The 26,866-nt window shown below is 43.9% G+C and overlaps 1 protein-coding gene across 2 annotated transcripts in view; it reads right to left on the bottom strand.

Annotated features, from left to right (window-relative positions):
• LOC144761285 (cysteine-rich venom protein-like) overlaps positions 1–26,866 on the bottom strand; it is a 198,579-nt gene that overhangs the window by 20,858 nt on the left and 150,855 nt on the right. For both annotated transcript variants that reach the window (XM_078646736.1, XM_078646737.1), the window contains one exon: positions 16,615–16,703. In XM_078646736.1, the coding sequence (XP_078502862.1) occupies positions 16,615–16,703 (89 nt within the window). The remainder of the gene's footprint in view (positions 1–16,614; positions 16,704–26,866) is intronic.

Here is a 26,866-nt window from a genome sequence, read left to right as displayed (position 1 = left end):
CGGAGTCCTCTTCAGCCCCATTGTCTGTGGCCATCAGGAGGCTGAGTTCTGTCCGTACAAAGTGCGGTTTCAGTCTGTTAGCGTGGAGGACCCGGAGGGGGTTCCGGGAGGATTCCAAGTCGATGAGATAGGTAGCCGGACCCTTGCGCTCGACCACTTTGAAGGGCCCTGTCCACTTGTCTTGTAGGGCGCAGGGCTCGGTGGGGGACATCACCCATACCTGTTGCCCAGGTTCAAATTCGATGGAGGAGGCATTCCGGTCATACCACCTTTTCATGTCCTCCTGACTGGCCTCTAGGTTGGCTTTTGCTAGTTCTCGGAATCGCCGGGTCTGGTTGCGGAGTGTTAGGAGGTAGCGGAAAACATCTGGTGGGTTCTTTAGAGGGGGCATCTCCCAGCCTTCCTTAACTAGGCTGAGCGGCCCGCGCACGGGGTGTCCATATAGCAGTTCAAATGGGCTGAAGCCCAGGGACTTCTGGGGAACCTCTCGATATGCGAAGAGAAGGCACGGCAACAGTACATCCCACTGGCGACGGAGGGGCTCTTCCAACCCCCCGATCATCCCTTTGAGCGTGCGGTTGAACCGCTCAACGAGTCCGTTTCCTTGAGGGTGATAGGGGGTCGTGAACCGGTAGGTAACCCCGCACTGTTGCCAGAGAGATTTCATATATTTCGAAATAAAGTTCGTGCCTCTGTCACTGACGACCTCCCGGGGGAAGCCCACCCGGGAGAAGATCCCCATCAGAGCCCGGCCGACTACCGGGGCTGTCACAGTCCGCAGGGGAACAGCCTCCGGGTAGCGGGTGGCGTGGTCCACTAGCACCAGGATGAATCGATGGCCTTGTTTTGTGCGCGGGTCCAGGGGCCCCACGATATCGATTCCGACCCTCTCGAACGGGGTGGTGACCACGGGAAAAGGTTGCAGGGGGGCTTTCAGTTTGCGGCCGCTCTTCCCACTGGCTTGGCACGTGGGGCAAGATCGGCAATGCTGGTGTACATTGTCCCTCATCTTGGGCCAGAAGAAGTGGGTCACCAGGCGGCTATAGGTTTTGTCTTGACCCAAGTGTCCTGCCAGGGGGACATCGTGGGCCAGGTTTAGCAGAAAGTCTCTAAAACGGAGGGGCACCACTAGGACTCGGCTGGCCCCCAGCTCCGCGATTCTTTGCTCACTGTACAGCAGATCATTGTCCCAGTAGACCCAGTGAGTTCCGGAGGTATCCCCTGCGCTTTGGGCTAGCGCTTGCTGGCGGAGTCCCTCGAGGGAGGGACAGGTCTTTTGTTCTTGGCGAAATTGTTCTTGCGTGGGCCCCCCCTCTTGAGGCCACTGGTCGAGGTTAGCGAGGTCTGGAGGTTGAGCTGGTTCGGGGGGGACGTCACGGTCGGTGGTTTCGGCGGGGGCGACCGGAGGCGGTGGCGCCGGCCATTCGAGTTCCTCTGGGCGGGTGTTGGCACGGGCGGTCATGGACCGGGTGGTGACGCACGCCCAGTCCGGGACGCCCAGCATCCCCAGGTGCTCTTTTCGCTCGACTGCTGCCCATGGAGAGCTTTCCAGGTCATTACCCAGGAGGCAGTCTACGGGGGCATCATCTCGGACCGTCACCTTCAACATGCCGGAGACCCCTCCCCATTCGAAGGGGACGCAGGCCATCCGACACAGACTTTCTGAGTTATCGGCTGAACGTACAGGGCAGAGAATGTTTGGTAAGTATTGTTCGGGGGTCACCAGGTGACAGCGGACGGCTGTTACACTGGCCCCAGTGTCACGAAGGGCTTCAGCCCGGCGTCCATTGATGCCCACCCATTGGCTGTACTTCTGGGTATTAGCGGGTAGGGGGACCCGCGGGACCATGTCTCTCCCCCCTAGGCAGGCGAGAGCCATGGCGGCTGGCTCCCATTCTTGGTGTTCCTGTTCATATTCTTCTTGTTCCTCTGAGATCCGTTCCTCCCCCAGAGCAGCAGCGGCTACTTGGCGGGGTCTTGGGCTCTGGTACTGGGGGCAGTTTGGGTCGTTTGCATAGTGTCCGACTCGTTGACATCGATGGCAGGTAACATTGGTTCGATGTCCCGGTCGCGCTGGGGTGCTGCCCCGGTTGGCCGGGGGGGTGGGGCTGGTAGTGGGGGTGACCGGAGCGTTGCTTCTTCCGCGTCCTTGGCCTCCACCTCCTCGGGGACGGTGCTGACCATTGTTGTTCCGGTTCTGTTCGCAGGACCCATTTCGGCTCACTCTGGTGATCTCCCACCGGTCTGCTTCGGCTGCGAGCTGCCGGGGATCCGTTAACTTGCTGTCGAGGAGGTGCTGGCGGAGTTCAATGAAGCAATTGTTCGACAGATGCTCCCATACCATAAGATTGAACAGTTGTTCGTAGGTTGTGACCTTGCTTCCTTTGATCCAGCCCTCGAAGGCTCGGCTAAAGTAATTGACATAGTCCACCCAAGTTGTACCTGGGATGCGGGTGCAGTCTCGGAACCTCTGACGGTACATCTCGGGTGTGAGGCCATAGCGGGTGAGGAGTGCAGCTTTCATATGGTCATAGGAGGTCATCTGCTGGTCCGGGAGTTGCAGCAGGGCGTCGCGGCCCTCATTGAGGAATCTCCCCCACAGACCGGCCCCCCAATCGCTTCTATCGATCCGGTGTGCAGTCATAGCGATTTCATAGGCCTTAAACCATTGCTGGATGTCGTCCTCTCGGAAGTATTCTCGAACGACATCCTTGGGGATGTGTACCTTCTTCTCTGTTGCCCCTGGAGTGTGGGGTTGCTCGGGCACCCCTGTTTCTTTATTCTGTTTGCGTAGGTCGATTTCAGCTAATTTCCGCTCATGTTCATATGCCAGTTTCTTTTCCTCGAGCTCCCTTTGTCTCTGTTTCTCCTCTCTTTCTTCTCGGAGACGCAGGTGCTCTAAGTTGATTTTCTGTTCGGCCAACTTTAGTTCAACGTCCATTTTGAGCCGGGCCATTTCCAGCTCGTGTAGTCGGGTTCTTTCTCGTTCCTGGATCTCGTCTGGCGAGAGACCCGTTCTTCGTTCTTCAGGGGCCATGGGGGTTTGTGCTGCGATGTCTTGATCGGGGGTTCCGGCAGCCCCGGTTTCCGCCCAAGATTCCAGGGCCTGCTTAAAGTCATCTTTGGTATTTAGTCCGGTGGTAGCGATACCTAATTCGATACAGAACTGTTTAAGTTCACGATGGCTGTACTCGCCCAATTTCTCCATCTGGAATTTCTCCGTTGATCCGCTGTCTTTAGTTGACATCGTGATTCGTCGTGGGGTGAGCTACTCTCTGTACGGTTTATGCGGTGATTCGGATCCCGTCGCTGGCCACCAATGTTAGACGGACCGGGAGGGTCGGCCGAGGATACGGGGAGAGGTCTCCGGGGAGAGCCGTCTCCAGTGAATCGTACAGACAAGTAACTTCCCCCCCCACAGACGGACACCACACAATGATAAAGTTCACGATACTTTATAGATAATTCTTCAAGTACGGTAGAATGGTACAAGGAGGTCTGGACTCAGGGGTCCCCTCTATTCTGGTCTCTGTTTGGGAAAAGGGTAGCGGGACAGTCTTGTTACCAAAAGATGGAAAATAGCTCTCAATCCTCGAGCTCGGTGGTGTAGATGAACGGGCCGCGGCGGAGCCAGCAGGTCCCGAGATGGATGAAGGAAGACGACGGTCCGCGGCAGAGCCAGCAGGTCCCGATGAAGGTGGTGGTTACAAACGGTCCGCGGCCACGCCAGCAGGTCCCGACGATGATGAAGGATAGGGTGGTTCCCAAAGCCGCGGCAGCGCCAGCAGGCAAGACGAGGGTGCACAAGACAGAGCTACGGCAGCGCCAGTAGTCCGTCAAGGATGAGTTCTTCTTTGCGTCTCTCGACTCCAAGATACAACTCCCGTCCTGCTCTGGAGCTGCCCCAGTTATAGGGCTGGTGTGCTTTGATGTCCGGACCCTCGCACTTGGAGGTCGGGAGGTCCGGGATGAGGGGGTTCAGACACCCAGCAGGGGGGTGGAGCCAGCGCCCGGGGAGGCGATGGGCGAGCGGCACTTGGCGGGGGAGAGCCATCGACACCTCCTGCTCCCATTGACTGACCAAGTAGCCCGCTCACCTCCTGGGTGGATGTTGGTGCCGGAATGTCGGAGGCCTGGCCGGGCCCACGGTTGAGGTCGATCTGGGGCCAGGCGGCCTCGTGGTGGAGTGTCCAAGATGGCGCCCAGGATGGGCGCGCAGGCCGGTAGTGGGTCGGCCTACGCGGTCAACAGGTTCGAGTGTAGGGGTCCCTGCGGGGACGGTGGACGTGCAATGGTGGTGTGTGGTACTTGCGTGGCTGGTTCGGGCCTGGTTGGGCCGGGGGGGAGCGGCCCTTCATGTGGCCTGTCCAACAAGAAGTATTTATTGGTATATGTTATTATTAAACACAAAATATGTTTTCATTGAATAGAACATATAGTATACAATTTCCACAACAGCTTATGTTAAATTTATTACAAAAATACAATTTGGCCATATTTTTATTTTATTAGACATATAAAACATAAACAATATGACATTCATTTGTATATGTTTGTATTTGTGCAAAATGGTACTTCTTGTTTGACATTTGTAAAATAATATATTTGAAGACATATTTTTATTGTTGCATGTTTTGGAAAGTATTTTATAAACAATCAATCAATCAATCAATCAATCAGGACACTTGTAGAATGCACTACATACCCGTGAGGGTCTCAAGGCGCGGGGGGGGGTGCTGCTACTGATCCAAGAGCCAGGTCTTGAGTAGTCTTCTGAAGGCCAGTAGGTCTTGGGTCTGCTGTAGGTTGGTGGGGAGGGTGTTCCAGGTCTTGGCAGCAAGGTGGGAGAAGGATCTGCCTCCGGCTGTCGTTCGTCAGATGCGGGGGACAGCGGCGAGGGCGAGGTCGGCAGAGCGGAGCTTGCGGGTGGGGGTGTAGAAGCTGAGTCGTTTGTTGACCCAAAAACAGAAAAGGGCCTTGACTCGAAATCAGTCAGGCTAAGTCAAAACAATCTAAAGAACAATCTGTGTGCCAGGGCTGATAGTTATTTGAAACTGATACTTTCTGGTGACCCTTATGAACGAAACATAAACGTCTGCTTAATCATTTGCATCATTTAATGATGTAGCTTGCATTTTTTGTTTTTTCTTGAATTTTTGAAAGAAATATTCTTTGTGCAAAAAACCTTATTTGACAAATTACTAGTTATATACACATATATACACAATATATAATATACAATACATTTACAATTGAACAATTTGCACTTACACCACATACATACTTCTCTCAGACTTCACACACACACTACACAATGGTCCCTAGGTACACTCTGATGAAATGAAAAAAATCTATATCCGGAATGAAACCAATTATAATACAATATTACAAGTAATTTTGAAATTTACGCTTATGAATTAAATTCAAAACACAGTGATGATTCCTCAGTTCGTGTGCCCTGGGACAAGGTCGACGCGTTTCAAACCCTCAATTTGGTGGGGTTCTCATCAGGACCCAAAAAGACACTAAAAAGACAAAAACAAAAAACAATTTGTGGATGGCTGTAACCAGATACTCCATCGTTAGTGCCTAACCATATGTCGACTCCCCTACCTTAAGTCTTCTCAGTTCACTTTTTTCATATGTGATGAAGTGTGCTCAGAATCTGAAATTTGAAATTCACATAGAGCCAAATTAAGGACTTCTATATTGTGGCTGATAAACAAATGTTATGTTATGTTATGTTATGTTATTAGTATTTGTATTGCGCACGGCTGCTCCAGCGAAGGAGCGTCCCGGCGCACCGACAAGGTAGCGAACACAACACAACAGGACACAGAAAATATTATTAAAAATGGGGGGTATGAATTTTAACAGATCTCGGAAAACAGAAAAGTTTTGGCGGCCTTGCGGAAAGAAAGCAAGTCGCCAAGGGTCCGGAGTTTCAAGGGAAGAGCATTCCAAAGTGCAGCTGCCCGCACCCTAAAAGAGCGACCCCCCGCCCGACAGAGTTTGAACCGAGGGGCTGCCGCTAATTCTTGGTCCAACGAACGCAGAGTGCGGCCCGGGATGTAAGGGCACAAAAGTTGGCATAGTAAGGGAGGTGGTAGGCCCTTCAGAATCTTAAAAGATATGCACAATAATTTGAAATGGATCCGCTGCCTGACGGGTAACCAATGCAAGGCTCGCAAAGTTGGACCGGCCGAGCAAAACCTAGGAAGACCTACGATTGCTCTGGCCGCTGCGTTCTGTACTCTTTGAAGTCGGGTTAGCTCGGCCTGGTTTAACCCTATAAAAAGGGAGCTGGCATAATCCAGCCGAGCTAAAACCGTTGCTTGTACCACAAGTTGACGGGTTGCGGCATCAAAATATTTAAGGGCAGGTCGCAGATTGCGCAAAATGCCAAAGCAGCACGCAGCCGTCCTTTTGGTATGGCCAACAAAGTTGAGAGAAGGGTCCAGCCAGACACCAAGATTTTTGATCTCCGTAACCGGAGTGGGGGTGGGACCCAACTCAGGGGACCACCAGGTATCTCCCCATAGGTCCGTCCGTTTCCCAAAGACCATCACCTCCGTTTTTTTGGCGTTAAGTTGGAGACAGTTGGACGTCATCCAACCAGCCACCGCCCTAAGTCCTTCTCTGAATCTTGGGGCATCCACCCCAGAGTCCCCGCTGATCGTGACCGCTAGCTGGGTGTCATCTGCGTATGACACCATGGTCATACCACAGAGCTTCACAACCTCAGCCAGCGGCCTTACGTAGATGTTAAACAACGTGGGACTCAGCGAGGAACCCTGCGGGACCCCAAGAGACAGAGGATGACATTTGGACTGATAGGGCGGGGACGCCACACAGAAGGACCGATCACTGAGAAACTAACGAAACCACTGGTGTGCAGTGCCGGTCACCCCTATCTCCTCAAGACGCTGCAGGAGAATTTCATGGGAGACCGTGTCAAAGGTGGCGCTTAGGTCTAACAAAACAAGCGCCGCCGTTTGACCTGCATCCAGAACTGCCCGCAGGGCACTTAGACACTTAGACAATAATTAGTAGCGCTCATACACACGCTTTTCAAATGTGTGGCCCGAGGAACTTAACCCTATTGTGGTTAATCTGGAGAGTGTTAGATGAAAGCCTCCTAGCTGCCTGTTGGGATAAAGGAGGTGAACTGAAATCAGCCTGGTTTTGTGGTGAATTAACGAAAGAGAAATCGGCTTGGCGTCGCAAGTGACTTACCAAGTTGCGCCCCAGTTTAGCCGTGGGCTGGTTATGTGTCCACGCTGTCTCAGTCCGTGGCTTTCTTTTCGAAAACAAACGATCTGTGAAAAATGAGAATCATCCAGGAATGAGTTATTTTAGCAGCGGTGAAAACAACCGCGGTGCGTTTGCAAGCTGATGGGTGGAAAATTCCGTATCAGTTGGGGATAAAGTAAACGAGCTCAAAGCAGATCGAGGGCTGCTCATATCTCCAGCGGCGCATTCTAAACTCTCAATTGTATACTAGAGGCACTGGCTCTCACCTCTATCGAAGTTCAACTCTTCACTTGCTTCGCCAAACTGTCGGGCCGGTTCTGTATCTCAATAGGCGAATACGAGGCTCACAGTCCCCGTGCAGTCAGTGGCTTAACTTCCTGAAAGTCACATGGGGTTCCTCGCTGATGGAATTCTGGGAAATGTAGTCCATAAACTCCTTTTGGTTCTCTTATCGAAACTGTGAAGGGAGTATTAAGTCAAAAGCAGGCCAATATAATTGAAGCTTTCTCAAATTTGATTTGGCCTCAAGAAAAAAGAGTCCAGAGTTTAAATGTTCAGAATCGGGTAGCATGTACTCAGACTGGACTTACTATGTTTTAAAAATTTCAGAAATTTCGTTGAGCCCGTTAATCGCAGTGTTGTATTTCATAATTAACAACGCTTCTCGTTGGCTCAGTCTGGCATCCAAATTACTGCCGCGTTTGTCCATTTCAATTTTAGATATTACCGTCCATCTGAGATCAGATTCCGCATGGTTTTTTAACGTCCAATGACCACTGTGACTACAGCGTCCGCTTTTCGTTGTGTTCTTGGATTTCAGGTCTCTTTGCTAAAGCGCCGGGACACCTACTGGGGTAGACGTGCGCTCTAAAAGTATGGCCGTAACATAACATAACATAACAATGGTTCACCAATGGTGCGTTTGCCACTGTTCTTAGTACCCGTGATTTATGCTGGGTGATTCTCTGACAGATTTCTTGTGTGGGATCAGACTGAAACACCGACTAACCCGGCAGTACTCTGGCACCATTGGATTACGTTATTGTAACGCGGCAACTCGCGCCCGATTCCGGGCTGCTGTACCGAAAACAGGCATATCTTCCCTACCGGTCAAGTACCAGTGCATTGCCCTGGCAACTAGAGGCTAAATAATGCTAAGGCATTTATTGAATGTCCTGATGATGGTCCCCATGATTAAATAGGGGGACCGAAACGCCGTCGACCTGTCTAGCACCCTATACAAAACTTGATTTCTATGTATGTAATGGTGCTTTATTGACACTTCTGTACAATTGGATTTTAAACAGAAAACGTTTGTTTGCTTTAAAAAGCCCTTCTATGCTTCTAAATCTACCTTCTGTGTTGGATCTGTTAGTGTTGGGCACAGGCTTGTGTACCACACTGGTAAATTGTGGAAGGTATTCTCCTTGTTTGGATCAATTGTTTTTAGAGTAAACTTTTAAGACCTCTGTCCGGCTGGACATGTCGCTCCAAATATAGATCTGATTCTGTCTATATTTATTGCTTCATATATTCCTGAATGCATGGGACCACTGTTGTTCTAAAAAGTATGCCCCCCGAGGTCCCCTACTGACTGAATTGGGGTCCCTTGTTGTTGTTAATATAGTTGTCTTTGAGGTAGCGGGTCAGAAGTTTGTTGACGATTTTCTCAGTGACCTTAGCCGGAAATGGGAGCAGGGAGATGGGCCGGAAGTTCTTGAGGTCCTTGGGGTCCGCCTTTGGTTTCTTGAGTAAGGCTTGATCTCTGCGTCTTTCCAGCTTTCCGGGAAGGTTGCTGTCTCGAAGGAGATGTTGATCACCTTGCTGAGATGAGGTGCGATGGATGCGCTGGCTTTGTTGAAGATGTGGTGGGGGCATGGGTCTAGCGGTGAGCCGGAGTGGATTGTCTTCATGATCTCGCTGGTGTCCTTGTTGTTGACGCTTGTCCAGGAGAGTAGATGGTTGGTGCGTGTGGTGGTGGTGGGAGCGGTAGTCGTCGGTGCGGTCGTGGCGTTGAGGCTGTCGTGGATGTCGGTGTTCTTGCGGTGGGTGAAGGTACCCAGTGAGTCGCATAGGTCTTGCGAAGGCGGGATGTCGTTGGAGAGCTCCTTCACAACGTTGAAGAGCTCCTTACTATTGTGTGCGTTGTTGTCAAGGCGGTCCTTGAATGAGGCCCTCTTGGCGGCTCTGATGAGTTGGTGATGGCTGCGGGTGGCGTTCATGTGGGCTGTGTAGGTGTCCGGTGATCGTTCGCAGAGCCTGTTCTTCTCCAGTTTTCGGCAAATTTCTTTTGGAGGCCTGGAGGTCTTCGGTGAACCAGGTGGCTTTCTTGCTGGTGTGGCTGTTGGAGGGTGTCTTGAGCAGGGCGAGGGTGCTGGCGCAGTCGTCGATCCATAGTTGGAGGTTGCGGGCGGCGGTGTCGGGGTTGGTGGAGTCGGTGGGAGGGTTCAGGCCGAGGGTGGTGGTGAGCTGGTCCTCGGTGACTTTGCTCCACCATCGTCGAGGCAGCAGTTGGGTGCTGTGGTGCGTGGTGGGCTTCCTAAAGGTCAAGTGCATGCAGTGCTGGTCGGTCCAATGGGGTTCGGTGGTGCAGTTGAAGGAGACGTGGGGACTTGTGGTGAAGATACATTGTTATTTATAATTGTTCATCATTCAGTAATATATTTTTACTACATATTATATCATTTTATAGAGATACTATTATTATTTCATCTGTATTTTACAATGTAAAATAATATTACACAGTCATTTTTGTCATTCTTTTTTGCTTGATAATATTATTTAATTTTTAATTTTTTTAAAAATATGTTGATATATAAAAATTATTTTTATAAACAATATTTTCGAGTAGTTATACATTGGTATAGTTTTTTTACACCATGTACAAATATTATACATGTTTTATGTATGGGAAATCTTTTTTTATTTGCATTTTACAATATCAGGTATAATAGATACTAAATATTATAATGAATTATATAATAATATTTAATATATTTAAACCATTTGTGAACATTATAAAACATTTTTAACATTTCTAATATTTTTCATTTTTTAAACAAAAAAAAAGTAACCATCATTTGCTCATTTCTATTTTTCACTATTCATTTCTATAGGGAAATAGTATTTTTTCTAGTTCAGGTAAGCTGAAATTTTAAGGGGTTTCTTTGTTTTATCTATACCGTTGGTTGGTTAGATTTGCTGCAGGAAGTTTGCAGTTGGGAGCTGTATGTCTTCGATTAAGGTAACTTTGTTTTAAATTAATTTTTAGGTAATTTAAGAGTAGGGGGAAGTTAGTAGAGATGTATTTAGAGTATGTCGTTTGGTATTTAAAATGTTACTGTGCAGTGCTGCATAGTTTTGGTAGAGTAGTATTTAGTGTTAGTTTTGTGATTCATTATTGGTATTTAGTGCAATAGTTTATTAGTTATATGCTATTGATTATGTTGTGTATTGTAAAATGTGTTTTATTGTCGTAAATTAGGATGGCGGAATGAATTCGTTTTTGCAGTAGGGTATTGTGTTTATGTTTTGCAGGTTAATGTTCCGTAGTTATGGTGCGGGCAAAGATGCATTTAAAACATTTTTTTAAAGAACATTTTATTTAGTTTGATTGACTATATTATTTTTATATACATTTTCTTTTCTTTTTTTGGGTTTCCTGGAGCATTTCTTTTTTTTTTAATCTATTTTTTTAGTTTTTGATGGTTCGACTACAGAGAAGATTGTGCCATTGATTTATTTTATTTAAAGAGTTTTATATAGCGCTGGCTAGACCCGAAGGTTTCAGAACACTTTACATAAGGTTCCACATAGTTACAAACTTACATCAATTATAAGTTATCAAAGTTATCAGTGAAAACTTTAAGGGAATATGGATGAAAACGAAAATTGAGTGAGAAAGGAAAAGAGGGAAGAGGAAAAGGGGGTAGGGTATAGATGCGACGGAGAGATGAAGGGAAAGTCTGCCCAAGGTCCGGCTGGGTAGGTGATGAGTAGAGGGGGAATCCACAGCTCATCTCCGCATCAGGTAGCTCCACCGGGCATCGGTCAAATAGCTAGATCTCAACAGAAAATCATTAAAGGGATAGACGACGGGAAGAAGGGAGGAGGAAGAGGGTAGGGTAAAGGGGAAGGAAGGGGATACGACAGAGAGAGGAAGAAAACTCTGCCCAAAGTCTGGCTGGCTAGGTGACGGCCGAGGGGGAATCCACAGCCCATCTCCTCTACAGCTAACAGGTAGCTCCACCAGGCCTCATCAAATAACAGGATCTCCACGGCCGGGGAAAAGTTCAAAGAGTACATGTCCTGGATGGAGAGCAGGATCAAGGTCAGGTGAGGGATGTGATTAAGATCAGGTCGATGGCCTGTTCTATTATCCAGGAGTGGTAGAGCATCGTGGAGAGACCAACTGAGGTGGCCATCTTGAGGTCAGGCAAGGGGGTTTTGACCTTGGTGTTAACTTAAGTCATTGGATCCCTATTTTTAGAGTTGTATTTTTCATTTTGGAGGGAATTTGGTCCTTTTATTTAATATAATTTGGATCTTTGTCAGGTGGGATTTCTACTGGGTTAGGGACGATCTACTCCAAATTATTTTCAGATGGGTGGAAAATGTTAACTTTTTATGTGTTTTGCTGTCAATATATTTTATATACTAATTTATGTAAAATGTATTTGTTTTTATTGATGGTTTATTTCATTTTTTTAATTCTGTTAATTGGTAGTAATTAAAAATATATATATTATTATGTCAATTATTATGGTTAAAATAATATTAAATGTTTTACATTATAAATATATTCAAAAGCGTATCTTGGTTATTGTGGTAGGTAGTTTTTGTGTTGGCTATAATTTTAAAGAATGGATTTTGCTATTGTTCTAGTTATTCTAGTCCTTGGGTGTTTGGGTATAGTGTTGTTTCATATTGTAAATGTCCATACATTGTTTTGGTTTGTTTACATAGATTAGGGCCTATTTTAGTTACAGATTGGTCTAGTTAATTTCTTGGTTGCTTTATTCATTTTGGATAGCTTTTAGTAGTTTAATGTGTTTTGGAAGGAGTTATGCCATCCTCCCACTGAGTTGTTAGTTTTAGCTTGTTGGGCTACGGTACTGTCATACACATTCCACCAGGAAATATGGAATTTTGGTTGCTGTCTGCGTCCTAATCTGTGTAGTTGTCAATATCTGTGTGTCTTTGAAATAGTCAAGTAGGGGGGTTAACTTTTCTTCAGATGAGTGGTTTGCTACTTCAGTTAAAGAAACAGGTCTATTATTTTTTTTACTTGATATGCAAAATTACTATTTGTTGCATTTTCTACACTTATGGCCCGAATTCGATGTTATTAGGAAGGGCTCCAAATCAAATTTGGGCTTACAGAATCCGACTCTGAACCCTTGCTTCTGACAAAATTGTACCCAGTTCTGAACAACAGTTTACGATGCCTGGAAAACCATTTGGGCTGTCCTGAATCGGTTCTGAAAGGAATTCGTACAGGTCGAGCCTTTTGAAACTGATTCGTACAGCTCTATGGACTCGTTTCCCGAATGAGTGAGTTTCGATGACCTGTTCGGACAGCTGTTCCAAATCAGTTTCTCTGGGACCAAATCGGCTGCCAGAATCAGTCTTTGGGGGCCCATAGCAGGCCCCCCTTCACCCAGGGCCCTCTGAATCAGGCCCGTGGGGGTACCCAAACAGACCTTCCCTTTCCAACCATGCACAGTGTGGCAGTCACCATGGGGTGCCTGGCACAGGGGGCTAGGTTTTCCTCAACCACCCCTTTCTTCAATGGGAGCCTGTGTTCTTGTCTGAACACAAGCTCCCATTTAAGTCAATGGGAGTCCAACTGAATCATATCCGAAAGCATCCGTATGCATCCAAATCGCTGGGTCAGACTCCCCCCATCCGATTCATCCGGAAAGAATTCTGCAAACGATACTGGAAGAATGCTTTCCGATCAGGCTCGTAATCGGCCCCTTACAGTACACTTTTGCAGATGGCATCATATACTTTGGTTAAAGTGACAGTAGCATCCTTGTATTGCTCTGTGTGGGTACATTTTGAAAATAGCTTGCATCATTACTTGTTTGAAATCAATTATTTTATTTTAGGGTAGTAATTATTAGTTTGTTCTTTCATTTGTCTTAGGAGTTCTATTTAAGTTGTAGATTGTTTATTAGGTAGTAATGCATATATAAAGGACATATTGGTGTTGTGGTATTCCCCATGAATTTTGTATAGTTAGTAAAATGGTTGTGGACATATCTTAAATATCCCTTTCATCATCTGTGCTTCACATTGTACCAGTTTGTGTATATTAGTAGTGGTAGCAAAGATAATAATTTTGTTCATGAATTTTGTTGTTATAAAGAAGGAATTGTTCTTTTTTTGTCAGTATTTGTGAATTCAGATAAGATTTCTACTTCTCTAAATGTTTTTGGGGCTGGTGTTCTTTGGCTGGTAGATTTTTGGCATCGGGCTATTAGGTGTTTTAGTGTTGGGATGGCAGGTAACTGGCCCGTTATGTGCTCTGGAACATCGTTAAGATATTTTTTTAATATTTCAATACTTGTTTTTTGGGAACTAGAGGTTGCTTCTTCAATGTTTTCTGAAACATCTCTGACTTCTATTTCATTAAGGTTGTGGGGTGGTGATTATGTCCTTTTACATTTATCACTGTAGTTTCCCTAGCTGTTGCATGAATTAGAGTAGTATTTGGCACATTACCAATGAATATGGCTAGATGATGTTCTCTCCTGGCTATAAGCGAGCCCATGTAACAGAGCTAAAATTCCCTTTTTGAGAGAATGTGAACATCTGGCAGTTTGTGGGTTATACTGTAAATGCATACAAAAATATAAATTAGTCAATGCAATGGCTATATTTTCACTGTTACATTTCTATTTCTTTAAATACTGACATATATGTTGTGCTTGTATTTTCTTTGTTTTCTTTGTTTAATTTGTTGTTTTTTCTTGCTCTTTTGTTGCTGTTTGGATATGTTGGGGGAAATGTATTTATTATTCATAGTTTAATGTTATTTCGGTTTAGTTAAGTTAATGTCAGTTGGTGGTTAACTACTTTTTTCTAATTTATTTAAAATAATACTTACTATTTTAGGTGGGTAATCCTGTTCATGTAACTGCTTCCGTGCGTTGGACGGCCCCCGGCCATCTGACGTCACGGTGGGCATGTGCAAAGGATGGCCAGGGGTCATCTGAACTGTGCACATGTAAAATTCTTTCGCACAGCAGGGGAATTCTGGCCGCAGTGAGGCAGTTAATGTAGTGTGAATTTTTGCAGTTACTGAAGGCTGAAGAAAAATGTCTGAAAACATTTATTAGTTGTATTTGTTAGGGCATTTTGTTTTACAAATTAGTTAGCTCCATTTCAAAATTAATTTGCAGTCATACTTACCTTGTTATAGAAATTATTGTTTTCTTGTGTTGGTAATATGTTGTTGGTCAAATTTAGCACAGTTTATTTTCTCTGCAGCATTTCTTTTCAGTTAGGTTTGTTAGATTAAGGTGTCCAGAAACAAGAAAACGATTGGCACATGGTAATTTTTTTAATTTGGTATGTTTTACTTGTTTAAAATTTAGATAGAGTATTGTTTAGATATAATTGATTTTGTTCTTAGTTTGTATTTAGGTATTTTAATGCAGAAGTTTTGAAGCAATCCGGCACCATTTCATCCTTTTTCAATATTTGCAGGTTATGGTATAAATTTGTGTTAATTAATTGGCTTATTTTATACTGTTTTAATTAGTTGAATGTTTATATTGGTTTTCGTTGTTTATAATTTCCTTTCATTGGTTGTTATATCATCTTTTTAATTATTTTGATAGTTATGTGTGTGTTTAGAGAATTAATAATTTATTTATTTAAAGGAGTATTTTGTATTTATATATATATATATATATATATATATATATATATATATATATATATAAAGTAATACCCATGTTTTATTATGTTTAAAAATGTGTTATTTGCATTTTATATATGTTTATTGATTTTGTAATGGTAGTAAATGTTATTTGGTAAATAGTTTTTAATTTATAACAATTTTATGTTGTCAATATTGTGAGTTTAGTCATTTTTGTTAAATATTATGTTTATTTAATGTTTGTGATATTTCTGTTCTCAATATTTTGGTATTCAATATTAGTTATATCAATTTTTTAAACAACTGTATTTTGTATCTATTTATTTATCTTTTTAATGGTAAGTATATGTAGTCAATATTTTTGTATGCAATATTAATGTCTCGATAATTTTGTAAGTCAATATTTTAGGTGACGATATTGTGATAGTGAACTGCTTGGAATACTTCAAGGCACATTCAGTCACTCCTATATAAAGCACAAAAACAAAATTGACAGATTACTGTGTACGACTGTATGCTGTATGTGATCTTGGACCATATGGCATTCCGGAAAGCATTGAAACATGCAACCTTCTTCTTGTATATCAGTAAAGTACTAAATACAGTCATGCAGCCACCCCACCTATTATCCTCACTGCTTGTAATCTGTTTTGGTTGGTAGCTCTTCGGACTCAGAGCACCTGCCCTATCTCTCGATTTCTCTTCTGCCTTTCAAGCAAACCATCTGCAACTTACGCACCCCAGAAGCCTATCATCACTAACTGAACCCAAACTTTCACAGAATACAGCCCTGAGGGCCATGATAACCTTACCATAGAAAAGGCTGCACTTAAAAAAATTGTAACTTTACATAACTTCATTTTCCAACAAACTTCTTTCCATATTATTAAACCATCGAATACATATAAAAACGGGGATCACGGAATGCTTTCCCGTTGTTCAATTTTAGGGGGAAAGGTAGAAAATAATGTTAAGTATTAACCAGTGACTGATCATTGATTTAAGTACATAAATTACTGACAATTTCATGATGACTTTTATGTGTATAACCCTGCAATCGGTTATCAATATGAATATTAATTCCCACATTCCAAGGTGATCATATGCTTACTGCATTTTTCTGAGATTTCACATACAGGTGAGGATTACCTCAAAAATGTGTGTTTCTGCACGATTATTCTCAAAATCTATGTCTTTTTCCAGGGACTCTCACCCAGATTTGATTTTGCAAGGTTAAGGATAATTCTCCTTAACCTGGATTTCATCCTACATTGAAAATCCTGAGTAACTTAAAATAGAATCCTGAATATTAAAAAGATGAGTTTCACTGAGCAATGATCATTATTTGACTGAGTATTATTATCTTAAACCTATTGCCTCACCCTTCATAAAAGAAATAGACAATGACATTAAGGACATGTTAAGCTTTAGAATTTCAATGTGTAAATGAATTGATAATGCAAACTTACTGCATAGTCCATCATCACAGTGATTAGGACATCTTTCGCATGGCTCACCAGCTTCATATGGTGAAGCCATCTTCTTGTAGTCATTACCCCTGGAAATATGGAAATTAAAATGTTAAAAACAGATTACTATAACAGTGATTGTCCTGGGCATGGAGAAGTGATACAAGATAAATTAAAGCCCCTATACAGTAATTACTAGTCACAAAATCTGATTACTATTTATGAGTGTTTTTGTGACCAAAGAATTTAACAAACCCTTTTACGTACTAATTGGCAGGTTCACTAACTTACAATTCAGAGTAGGTCACAATCTAACCTATGTCATGAATATTAATGGAGCAAATCACAAATTGCGAACACTCTGATCAGTGTACATCACAAAATTAGTGGCCTCCTAGACCAACTAGACCAGCAGACCACCATATCTGTGACTGGCTTTCGGGAAAGTAATTTTTCTTTTTCAATTCATCTCTACTGCATTTAAATATTTCAAAATAGAAGTTTTGTTTTATTGAAAGCTTTGTTGGAGAGTTGCCACTCTTCCGTGGTACACTGCTCACTTCCCAAAAACGATTTTTAACAATCACAAAGGTTAAGGGGTGCTAAAGGGCTCTCTACCCTTTTGTAAATGCATTAACACCCAAGCAAAGGCGTCTGTAACATTTAAATGTTTTACTACTGGAATTGGTACTTGGAAGGGATCTAAGTAACTCACACCTTTCCAATACTGAAATCAGTATGGGGTCACAATCCAAATTTTAAGAATTAATAAAAGGGGAAGAGTACATCAGCAATCGCAAATTCTGAATTGGAGTTTATGCAACTGTAAAAATGCTTTGTACATCAGGCTCCTAAACCTCTTGCATAAATAACAGAATCTGGATGTGAAGGGGATCATTGCACATGGACAGTCCAGTCAATCAGTTTCAAATGGCTTCTATTGGATCCAATATCTGCATATGGGCTTTTGGACATTAGCCATTTTGTCCATGAGAAAATGGGTCATTCTACTTGCGAAATACACATACTAATTGAAAACAATATATATGATTTCATGCTTATTACCAGTTAAAAAAAGTAAGTTATTTTTAATTAGCAGATGGATGGACCAGATAAGAGCAAGTGCAATTTCCAATACAGCCACGTGTAAACTATTATGGCAGATTAAGCTAGCATCCTAATTAATCATACTCTCTCAGGCAACCTAGGAAATAGGAGTCCATAGGCTACACCTCAATTGAGGTATATTTCTGTACCTGCGAGTTGCGTCTGGAATTTAAAGACCCAAGCTACCCACTTCAGTCAGCAAATTAGTAAAGTATCCTTAAAAAATACTATTGCTCTCATCCCCCCATAACGCTACCCCTCCAATAAAAGCGCGTATGTGGCGCACACACTACCAACCTGTATCATGCAAGTATGTGCAGAAGCGCTGCTACCTGCCACCATATCTTGTGGAAAAAAACTTAAGAATAGAGACTTGTTGGAAAATTCCCACATTACAGTCGCTAGTTCAGAACGAAACAACACTATGTCCCAACTGTTTGCCGAATAACTGCAAAACAAACACCATCAATAGCATTCAAGTGGACACTACATCCCTCTACTCCAACACTTAGGTTTATGAAACTGCTAATAATGCATGCAGACCATAACTGGTCATTTTTGTCCAGCATTCCTGCATCAGCCCCCTGCGTCTGCTCAGATGCAGTAGTACGTTGCTGCTCCCTGGAGTAGTCCTTGAGCGCTCTTTGCAGGGATTTGGGGTCCACAAAAATCTTGGGGTTGCCACTCATGGTATCTCGCAGGCGCTTGATAGAGCATGGCATAGTCAAGTTCTTGGGCTCGCAACAGTGGAGCAAACTGTCTGCCCGCCTCCTGTACTTTGGCAGTAAAATCAGGGAACAACGATATAGTCTAGCCCTCTTATTGTAGGGACCCCAATTCTCTAGCTTTTTTCAGAGCTGCATCCCTGTCCCTGTAATTTAAAAACCTTGCAGGCCCAACGAGTGATGCACTCGTTCAATAAAAAACATTGCCCAAGAGCGTAGTCAAAAGGGATTCAATGAACAATTCCATATTTCCGGTAGATGTGGATTTGGGTAGGCCTGTGAGGCGTATTTTGCTCCTTCGAGACCTAGCCTCAAGTTCTTCGGCTTGGTCTTGCAGTTACGTAAAAGCCTTATTTATCTGTTTCTATGCTGTGTTGGTCTCTCCATGTTGGCCTCCTCAACTTCAGTGATATGGCGCTCAGCCATATCTAGCCTCTCCATGTGTTTATCGAGGCGTTCCGACATACGATCAACTCTATAAACCAGAGAGTGAAGTTCGCTGTTGATTGAGCTTAGGCTAGACTGGATGGTGGACAGGATTTGACAAAAATCTGCCGGGGTCTCCTCACCCATAGCTCCCTGACCAGTGAGGGAATGAACCTCCTCAGTCTCCCGGTTTTTGGTTTGGCGTTGGTTGAAGGACAGCTTAGATTGGGCTTTGTCCACCTTCCCCATCTCAGCTGTTTGCCACCTCAAGCAGGACTCTTAGTAGTGTCACTTCCGTTAATGATGCAGTTACTGCTAGGCAACCGGGGATGTACCCCTTAACCAGCCCCCTGAGACCGGGCCACAGCTCCAGCGACTGTGCCACAAGGAGTCAAACAAAAAGGGGGGATCCAAAAGGTCCAGCTCTGCCTTACAAAGCTCTACTAGCCACTCATTTCAGCTTGATTCAATTGCTGTCTCTGGGCCACATGCTCCTCTAGGGTGGTCACAGGGAAGAGACCAAGCTATCTGGAGACCCCAGTGTCCGGGCACAGAAGACTGTACTGCTGCGCTCCATGCTCCGTATGCCTTCTGTGCGTGGTGCTCCTCACAGTGCTGCGGACCAAATAGAGGGTGCTGTGAGCCTTCAGCCCCAGAGATTGTGCACACCATGCAGGCCCCAAAGGCAGTCCTTGCCTCACTACCCTATTCACACCTACAACATGCACCATACACAGGGCCCAGGCCCTGCAACTCCATGTGATCTGTATGTCTACTTGGTGTGGGACGACTGTAGGTCAATGAAGGTGCTGCACGCCCCACTGCAGGCCAAATAGAGGGCACATCGAGCCTCCAGCACCTAGGAACTTGCACAATGTTCAGTCCCAGAAGACAGTCAGTGCTTTACCACTCCTTTCTCACCTGTCACATGTGCCTCAGACAAGGCCCAGGAGCATCAGCAAACTGGCATTAGCAGGGCTGGAGGGAGGCCGCAACAGAAGGCCATCCAGGCGAGGGCCACTCCTCACCTGCAACGATTTCAGGACCGCAGGGCTCCGTCGTCAATGCGCTGTGCTGGGATCACTCTAGCCGCAGCGCGGCTAGTCGTCAATCTGGCCGGGCCTGCAGGTTTCAATACACAGGCCACGCCACGCCCAAATGTGAATCCGCAGGGTCGTCCAAACAACACATGGGGGTCAAACAAGGCCTCCAAGCCAGTGCGCTCAGTTCAGTTGCCCAGGCAGGCCAGAAAAACCAAGACTGTATTAGGCAGGCAATTGTACTCCGGCTGCCATATCACCCCTCCGAGGTCCGTCGCAGCTCACTAGCCGGCGTCAGGGCACCACTCCTCTCGGATATTTCTCCACAATGGCACAGCTGCTCCGGACAAATGCCAATCTATGCGGAAGGACCTTCGATCTGTCAGCCTCCTAGATGTGCTGAGATCAAACCTCTGCTTCTGCCAGGATAATGAAGGATTTTGATGTGGCGTAGCAGAGCTCAACTAAGAAGCGGCCGTTTTGTTGAGCTGGCAAGCTCCGCCCTGCACGTTGTACTTCTTAGTGCTAGTTCTACTTAAAACTTTAAAATTCCTATCCACAGTTTGTCTTGTTGGATTTTTGTCATCAAGTTTATTGAATTTTACTCTTTTTTTTTTATTTACTTAGGAACATTTTTTGCATTACATCATTATTACCATTTCAGTACTGCATAAATACTGTAAAGTACGGCCTTGATTCACAAACTGTACTTTGGAGTAAGTTTGCTACTTTTTGTATTCACAAACTGCACTTTTTTTGCAACTCACACTTTTGTAGTAAGTCCAAAACTATACATGGCCAACCATTGCTACTGCAAATGTAATTATTTTGCATGAGAAGTTGGGGAAGTACCAGTGATTGGCCACGAGTAGTCCTGGAATTATTGTTATTTTTATAGAAGTAAATTATACTCCTGTTTATGAATACCAGAAAGTTGTAAACTTACTCAAAAGTGTAAACTTTCTGAAAAGTGTAAGTTACTTTTTTGAATCAGACTCCTTGCCTCTAGGTTAAGCATACCTGGTCTGTGCCATAGCTATTAAGGGGTTTAGTTCTGGTTTACTTAGTGACTTTAGTTGTTCACTCTGACAAGTACTCCGATTATTAATGAAGGTAGTTTGTGCCCCTCAACTAATAAATTAATCAGTTTGCTTACAGTGGTCGCAAAAGTTGGTGTGCAATATATGACCACTTTTTGTGATTACTTTGATCGTATATCTGGCCCTGCAGTCCCAAGCTCTGCATTTCCTGTGCCTTCCCTTATCTATGTAGGGTCCAAATATGATTGAATCCTTGCTTGGAATTAGCACATGATGCGCTAAATAGCTAATGTACAATAAACACTCGATTCTCAGTCACACACAGCAGCAATGGGAGTTACAAGTGCATTGTGGATGATTTCACAAGGTTGAGGGTGAGACAGCTGAATTTGACCCTGCGATTAATGTCCAATTTTACATGACAAATCTCAGGAGTAGAGTTCTGCATCCACTGCATTTTGGACCCAATTTGTAATCCTCTTTCAGATGTCAATAGTAGCTTGTATATGTATGCAGAATCCAAGCCTTTTGTAATAAAATACCTAGATAGCTCAATGCTGCTTCCCCTCAATAGTTTTGCGTCCGATAGGTTGTGTAAATATTGAATAGTTAAGTGTCAGAAATTGGGGTATTAGTTGAGAGGGGTGAGACCCCCTATCAAATAATAAACCCAATCCTTGTCAGGATAAACCACAAAAGTCGCTAAAATAACCTGCGGCTCTCTGGTAGCTTGGCACAATAGGAGTCAGGCTTCACTTAGAGGCAGTGTGTAAAGTATTTATGCAGAATTTAAACAGCAAACACAAAAAAAGAAAAATCCTGAACCACTATACAAAAATATAGTATATTGCATTTATAAAATTACACCAAAACAAAAAAATACAATAAGTTGAACCAGAGTTGTCAATTTTTTAGGTTTCCGGTGATAAAAACTCCAAAAAGCACAAAGCACCATTCATGTTTATCTAGTCATGCTGTATCCAGTCAATGTCAAAGGTTCAGGCCAAACGTAATGGAGCTCCGGTCGGATAAAGTCAAGACTGTGCAAGGAAATACAGCTTAAGGTTTTCGATGTGAGGAGCCGCAAGGAGCAGGTCATCGCTGGTGTTTCACATTGGTGGGAAATGCAGGGAGTCGCTGTTTGGCATGAACAGAAGGTAGCCATTAGAATTTCACATTGGCGGAGATGCAGATGTCATTGCTAACACAAAGGTCCCACCTTTGGTCACAAAGATCCCAAAATAGCTGGATGTTAACCTGTAGTTCTGTTTGTGCAGTTCTGAAGTAAGAAGAGCAAAGTCTGATGCCATCTAAGGGTCCAGGACCCGGTTGGCCTCTTCTTGGGGATCAGGACTCACTCCAGAAGAGGTAAGCAGCAGGGCTAAGGCAGGTCCATTTGGTGCTGATTAGCTGGAAAGTTTCATGTAAGGCCTCTGAAGTTCGTTTGGTCCCACATAGAAGGTCGGTCAAGTGACCCTTGGAGTGACTTCTCAGGGTCCTGGGTTCAATGCAAGCAGGTCCAGTCTCCAATCTTCAGACAGCACCCCTTCTTCTGAATCTGCCACAGGTCCAGTAGTGTTCTCATGAGAGCTCTAAGGGAGCCACTTCTATTCTGCGTGCCAGCCTTTGTGTTGGGGAAATCCTTGGCCTACCCTCAAACTAGTTCTACCTAGTTCTGCCCACTTGCCTGAGTTTTACTCTAACCTGGTATGGGGCACGTCAAGTGTCAAGTTCCTTAGTGTGTACTGCAGGCAGGGTTCTCTGAAGGGTAATCATGGAAGGGCACAACTCCTTACCTGCCATCCTACAAGAAAGATCCACTCCCCGAAGACCAAAATCCCTTTTGTACCATTGTCTGGAAGCAATACACATGCAAGCCATTTATAATCATGTGATCCTGGACACTGGCAGAAATGAACGTTTGGCTTAGGCAGAAAAATTACACATTTCAAAAAGTGGCATTTTCAGATTATTAACTTAAAATCCGACTTCACCAAAGAACGTTTTAAATAATAAACCAAATGAGTGGAACATCTAGAGAATTTAGATAAGAACGTGGCCCCGCCCCAGTAAAGAAACATACCCAGGTAAAGGAATTTTTATTAGCAAACCCGAAGAAAGGATGCAAAAAAGCATAGGAAAATGTAGGAGTACCAAAAATAACCCCAAGAAAACACAGGGCGAGAAAGAAGAAGGGGGTGATATGGTAAGGAGGAAGGAAAATAATCTGCAAACGGGACCTACTAGCAATTCTAGTTACAGAGGCCTAGCGAAGAAAGGTAAGGATGCTGACTTTCAAGGAAGAAGGAAGATCGATTCATCTGGGGACCCACGGGGGTTAGCGGCAGAATGTAGACAGGACCTGTGGGTTTTCCTAGAGCCAATAAGCCAGGGCAAATGGGGGGAAAACGTGAGGAAATTAATCCCACTAAATAGATCTCTACTCCTCTTTTCCCTATGTAAATGTGCAAGTTTATGGAATATCGGCACTGAGGATCTTAGGAAAGTGCAGTTTTCGGTAAATAGTAAAGGGGGTGAAGTAACTAAGGTCCTCCTTTACTCAGCCCTTGTAAAAACAGCACTAGTAAATGCGGAATATGAGTTACAAAAGAAAGGCATTAGGTTAGTAAAAATGGAAGAACTGCTGGGCCATAATATGCTGGATTATAATATGCAGGGGAAGACATTCCTCATGAATCTTGCGGGTTGGGAATTTGTCAAGTAAAATTGATGGATACCTGTTGGAACAACAAGGAAGAACTTGAAATCACCATAAGAGGAAGTGAAATAGATATATTAGCTGGAAATAGATACAGAGCCCTATCTTCGCCATCATCCCTAGATTATGAGGAAGAAGGGTGCTTGAGTGAGAATGATTAGGAGCAAGAGGCTAACGAACCAGGACATTTTTAAAAAGACCATTGAGTGTAACAATATTGTGTGCTTACAAGAGACGTGGTTGTGCGACTATACCCCAGCAACCGTAGGGTTTGCTCAACAGAAAAAAGTGGCAAAGAAGAAACCCCTTGGTGGACCCTCTGGGGGGCAATTGACCCTGATTTCCACAAAAATTGCTAGGAAGGTAGAATTTTGGGAATTAAAATACAAATGGGCATTAGGTTGTAGAGTGTTACTGTTGGTCCCCGTTCCACACTATGAAGGCGTAGTCATTGTTAATGTATATATACAGAAGGGTAAGGAGGATGAATATAAGTTGGAAATGGGAAATTTAAAAGAAGCTTTGATGGCTGTTTCTGATAAGTACCAGAAAAATGTACTCCTTGTGCTGGGTGACTTCAATCATAAATTAAATCCGAGTGGAATAGATCCTTGGTGCAAGGAGCTGTTAGCCACATATAATATAGATGATGCCATCTTCCGGAGGGGAGATATTTTGGCCCAAAATAAGGCTTTTGGTCAATTATTGGGTTCTATGGGTTTGGTATGCGTGAATGGAAAATGGAGACTGATCAACCGGCAAAGCGCACATTCACGATAAGCCAGCAAGCCTGCCCAATTAATTATGTGTTCATGGATGCCTGGAATTCCAAATGAATTAAGTGTTTTGAGGTGGTAAGTGCGGAAGGTAGTGACCACTATCCTCCTAAATTGGAATTACACGGAACAAGGGGTAAACAAAGAGACATTGCTTTTCAGGTACATGTGACATACCCAAGGCAGATTACAACCCATATATCGGAAGAATTTATTGGGAAATTAATCGCCGTACAGACTCTTCCACTAGAAAACATTCGGACTGATAATGGAATTGATTGGTGTGAAAACACAATAAGACAATTGGTGGAATGTTTAAGGGTGGAAATGAAATTTGGTAAATCTAGGGTAGGAAGTAAAAACAGAACCCATGGCAAAGAATGACCCTGGTTTGACGACAAATGTCGTAAAGTAAAAGCAAGGATTAGACAGAAGACAAGAGTAAAATACAATGCCGATTTGGCCCACACTCTCTTGAAACTAAAGAGAAAATAGATAATGATTATTAGGGATAAAAAAAGAATCTATAGAGATAGTTGTTGGGCAAATATGCTAACTGTTATAGAGTCCAAAGATGTGAAAGGCTTTTGGAAACTGGTCCAAGAAAGTTCCGGTAAAAGCTTTAGGTCTTTGCTTTGTGCTGTCCCTGAAGAGGATTGAGCTATCTGGGGGAAATATATGGAAAGTGGCCGTTGGTGGAGAGAGTGAGAATAAGATCCTGGCCAGGAGTGAGGGAGGAAATAAAGGAGTATTTTACCCCCAGTTATATTAGAAAAGTTATAACAAGCTTGAATCTAACACATGCAGCATGCCCAGCTAATTTGCCCTCAGTGATTTTAAAATCAAGTGGTAGGCTGAGTTTTTTGCAAAAATGTTACTGGGGATTCTTAATACAGGCATTATCCCAGATAATTAGAGAGGAGCAATAATAAGACAAATCCATAAAAAATTAGATTTAAAAACCCCGAAAAATGACAGATTAATAAACCTGCTTGACATAGGTTAAAAGGTATTTGCCAAAGTAATTTTGGAAAGGCTTACGGACAGGGCTGAAGTAAATCGAATTGTTCCCCCGAAACAGGGGAGGTTTAAAGAGGGACACTCATCGATTGACCACTGTTTTGCACTCTAGTCCATTGCGCAGAAGTCGACAGAGCAGAGGGGAAGTTTGTTCTGCTGCTTTGTGGACTTCCGCGCAGCATTTGACCTAGTGGGCGGTGAGTTCCTGTGGGAAACGTTGATTGGGTACAACATCCCAATTGATTTGTTAGGGTTGATCCAAGCAAGTCATACCGATAACTTGACCCAGTTAATTTTAGATGTAGAGGGGAGCTTATCCCAGAAAATTCCAATTGGTAATGGGTTGAGGCAGGGGGGCCTATTGCCCCCCTTGCTTTCTTCCTTTTTTATTGCAAACCTACCCCGAATCCTAGGTAAAGAAAGGGGGGATTAAGTCCTAAGCTGGATGGAAACATATCTCATGTCTATTATATGCGGACTATCTTGTTATAATTGACCAAACATAGATTGGCCTACAAAGAAAGCTAAATAGGTTTAATGAATACTGTGGTGTAAATAAAGTGTGGTCAATATGGACAAGACAAAGATTCTATACTTTGGTAGGAGGAAAATAGGATTTACATGGCTTCTGGGTCCTGAGAATTTGGAAAAGGTAGCTGAATACAGGGACCAGGAGTTGTGATTCGAGAAAAGTCTGCATTGGCGCACCCACCTTGACGCTTTAAAGTTCAGGACATCAGCATCGGTCAGTGGATTGAAAAAATGTAATGGGGTTTATGATGAAATGTCGGCTACACTGGTCCTAAACAATGGTACCACCACAATTCCTATATGGTGAAGAATTGATTTATTTGAGTGGTAAAAACAGTTACCTAAGTCTTCAATGGTCCAGGAGGTGAGATTAGAACTGGGAACCACTTCATGGAGCATATCAGTTTGCATGACCTTATTATGTTTCTGGCAGCGCCAGGGAATGGGACAAGATTTTAAAATTTCACAATGGTGCAGAAACAAGATATTAAAGAGTGAGCTAACGGGGGCAAAAGGCATAAAGCTATCATTAGTAAAGTGTGTGGCATACTGAGGGGTAAGTTGTGCCTCCAGACCCTCCAAATTGAGATAAAAAAGAGAGACCTTAGGGCCCGGGGAAATGAGATTTCCTGAGCACAGGACCAAGATTATCTCCTATACAGAAAAGTTCTGTACGTTTTATGGGCAGGACATGGCAAAATGAAAAACAATTCCCCTACATTGATAGGTTACCCTGCCGCTGGTTAAGAAGGGAAATATTAAGATTAAGAATTGGGGTTAACCCTTGCTACGTCAATAGCGCAGTAAAACGATTTATGATTGATAATAAGGGTAAGTGTGGCTGCATCTTGGGAACAACTTGTGACAT

This window comes from Lissotriton helveticus, chromosome 6 (genome assembly GCF_964261635.1).
Source record: "Lissotriton helveticus chromosome 6, aLisHel1.1, whole genome shotgun sequence".
Taxonomy (NCBI): domain Eukaryota; kingdom Metazoa; phylum Chordata; class Amphibia; order Caudata; family Salamandridae; genus Lissotriton; species Lissotriton helveticus.
Note: the sequence above shows the minus strand (reverse complement) of the source record. Positions and strands in the feature narration are given on the sequence as shown.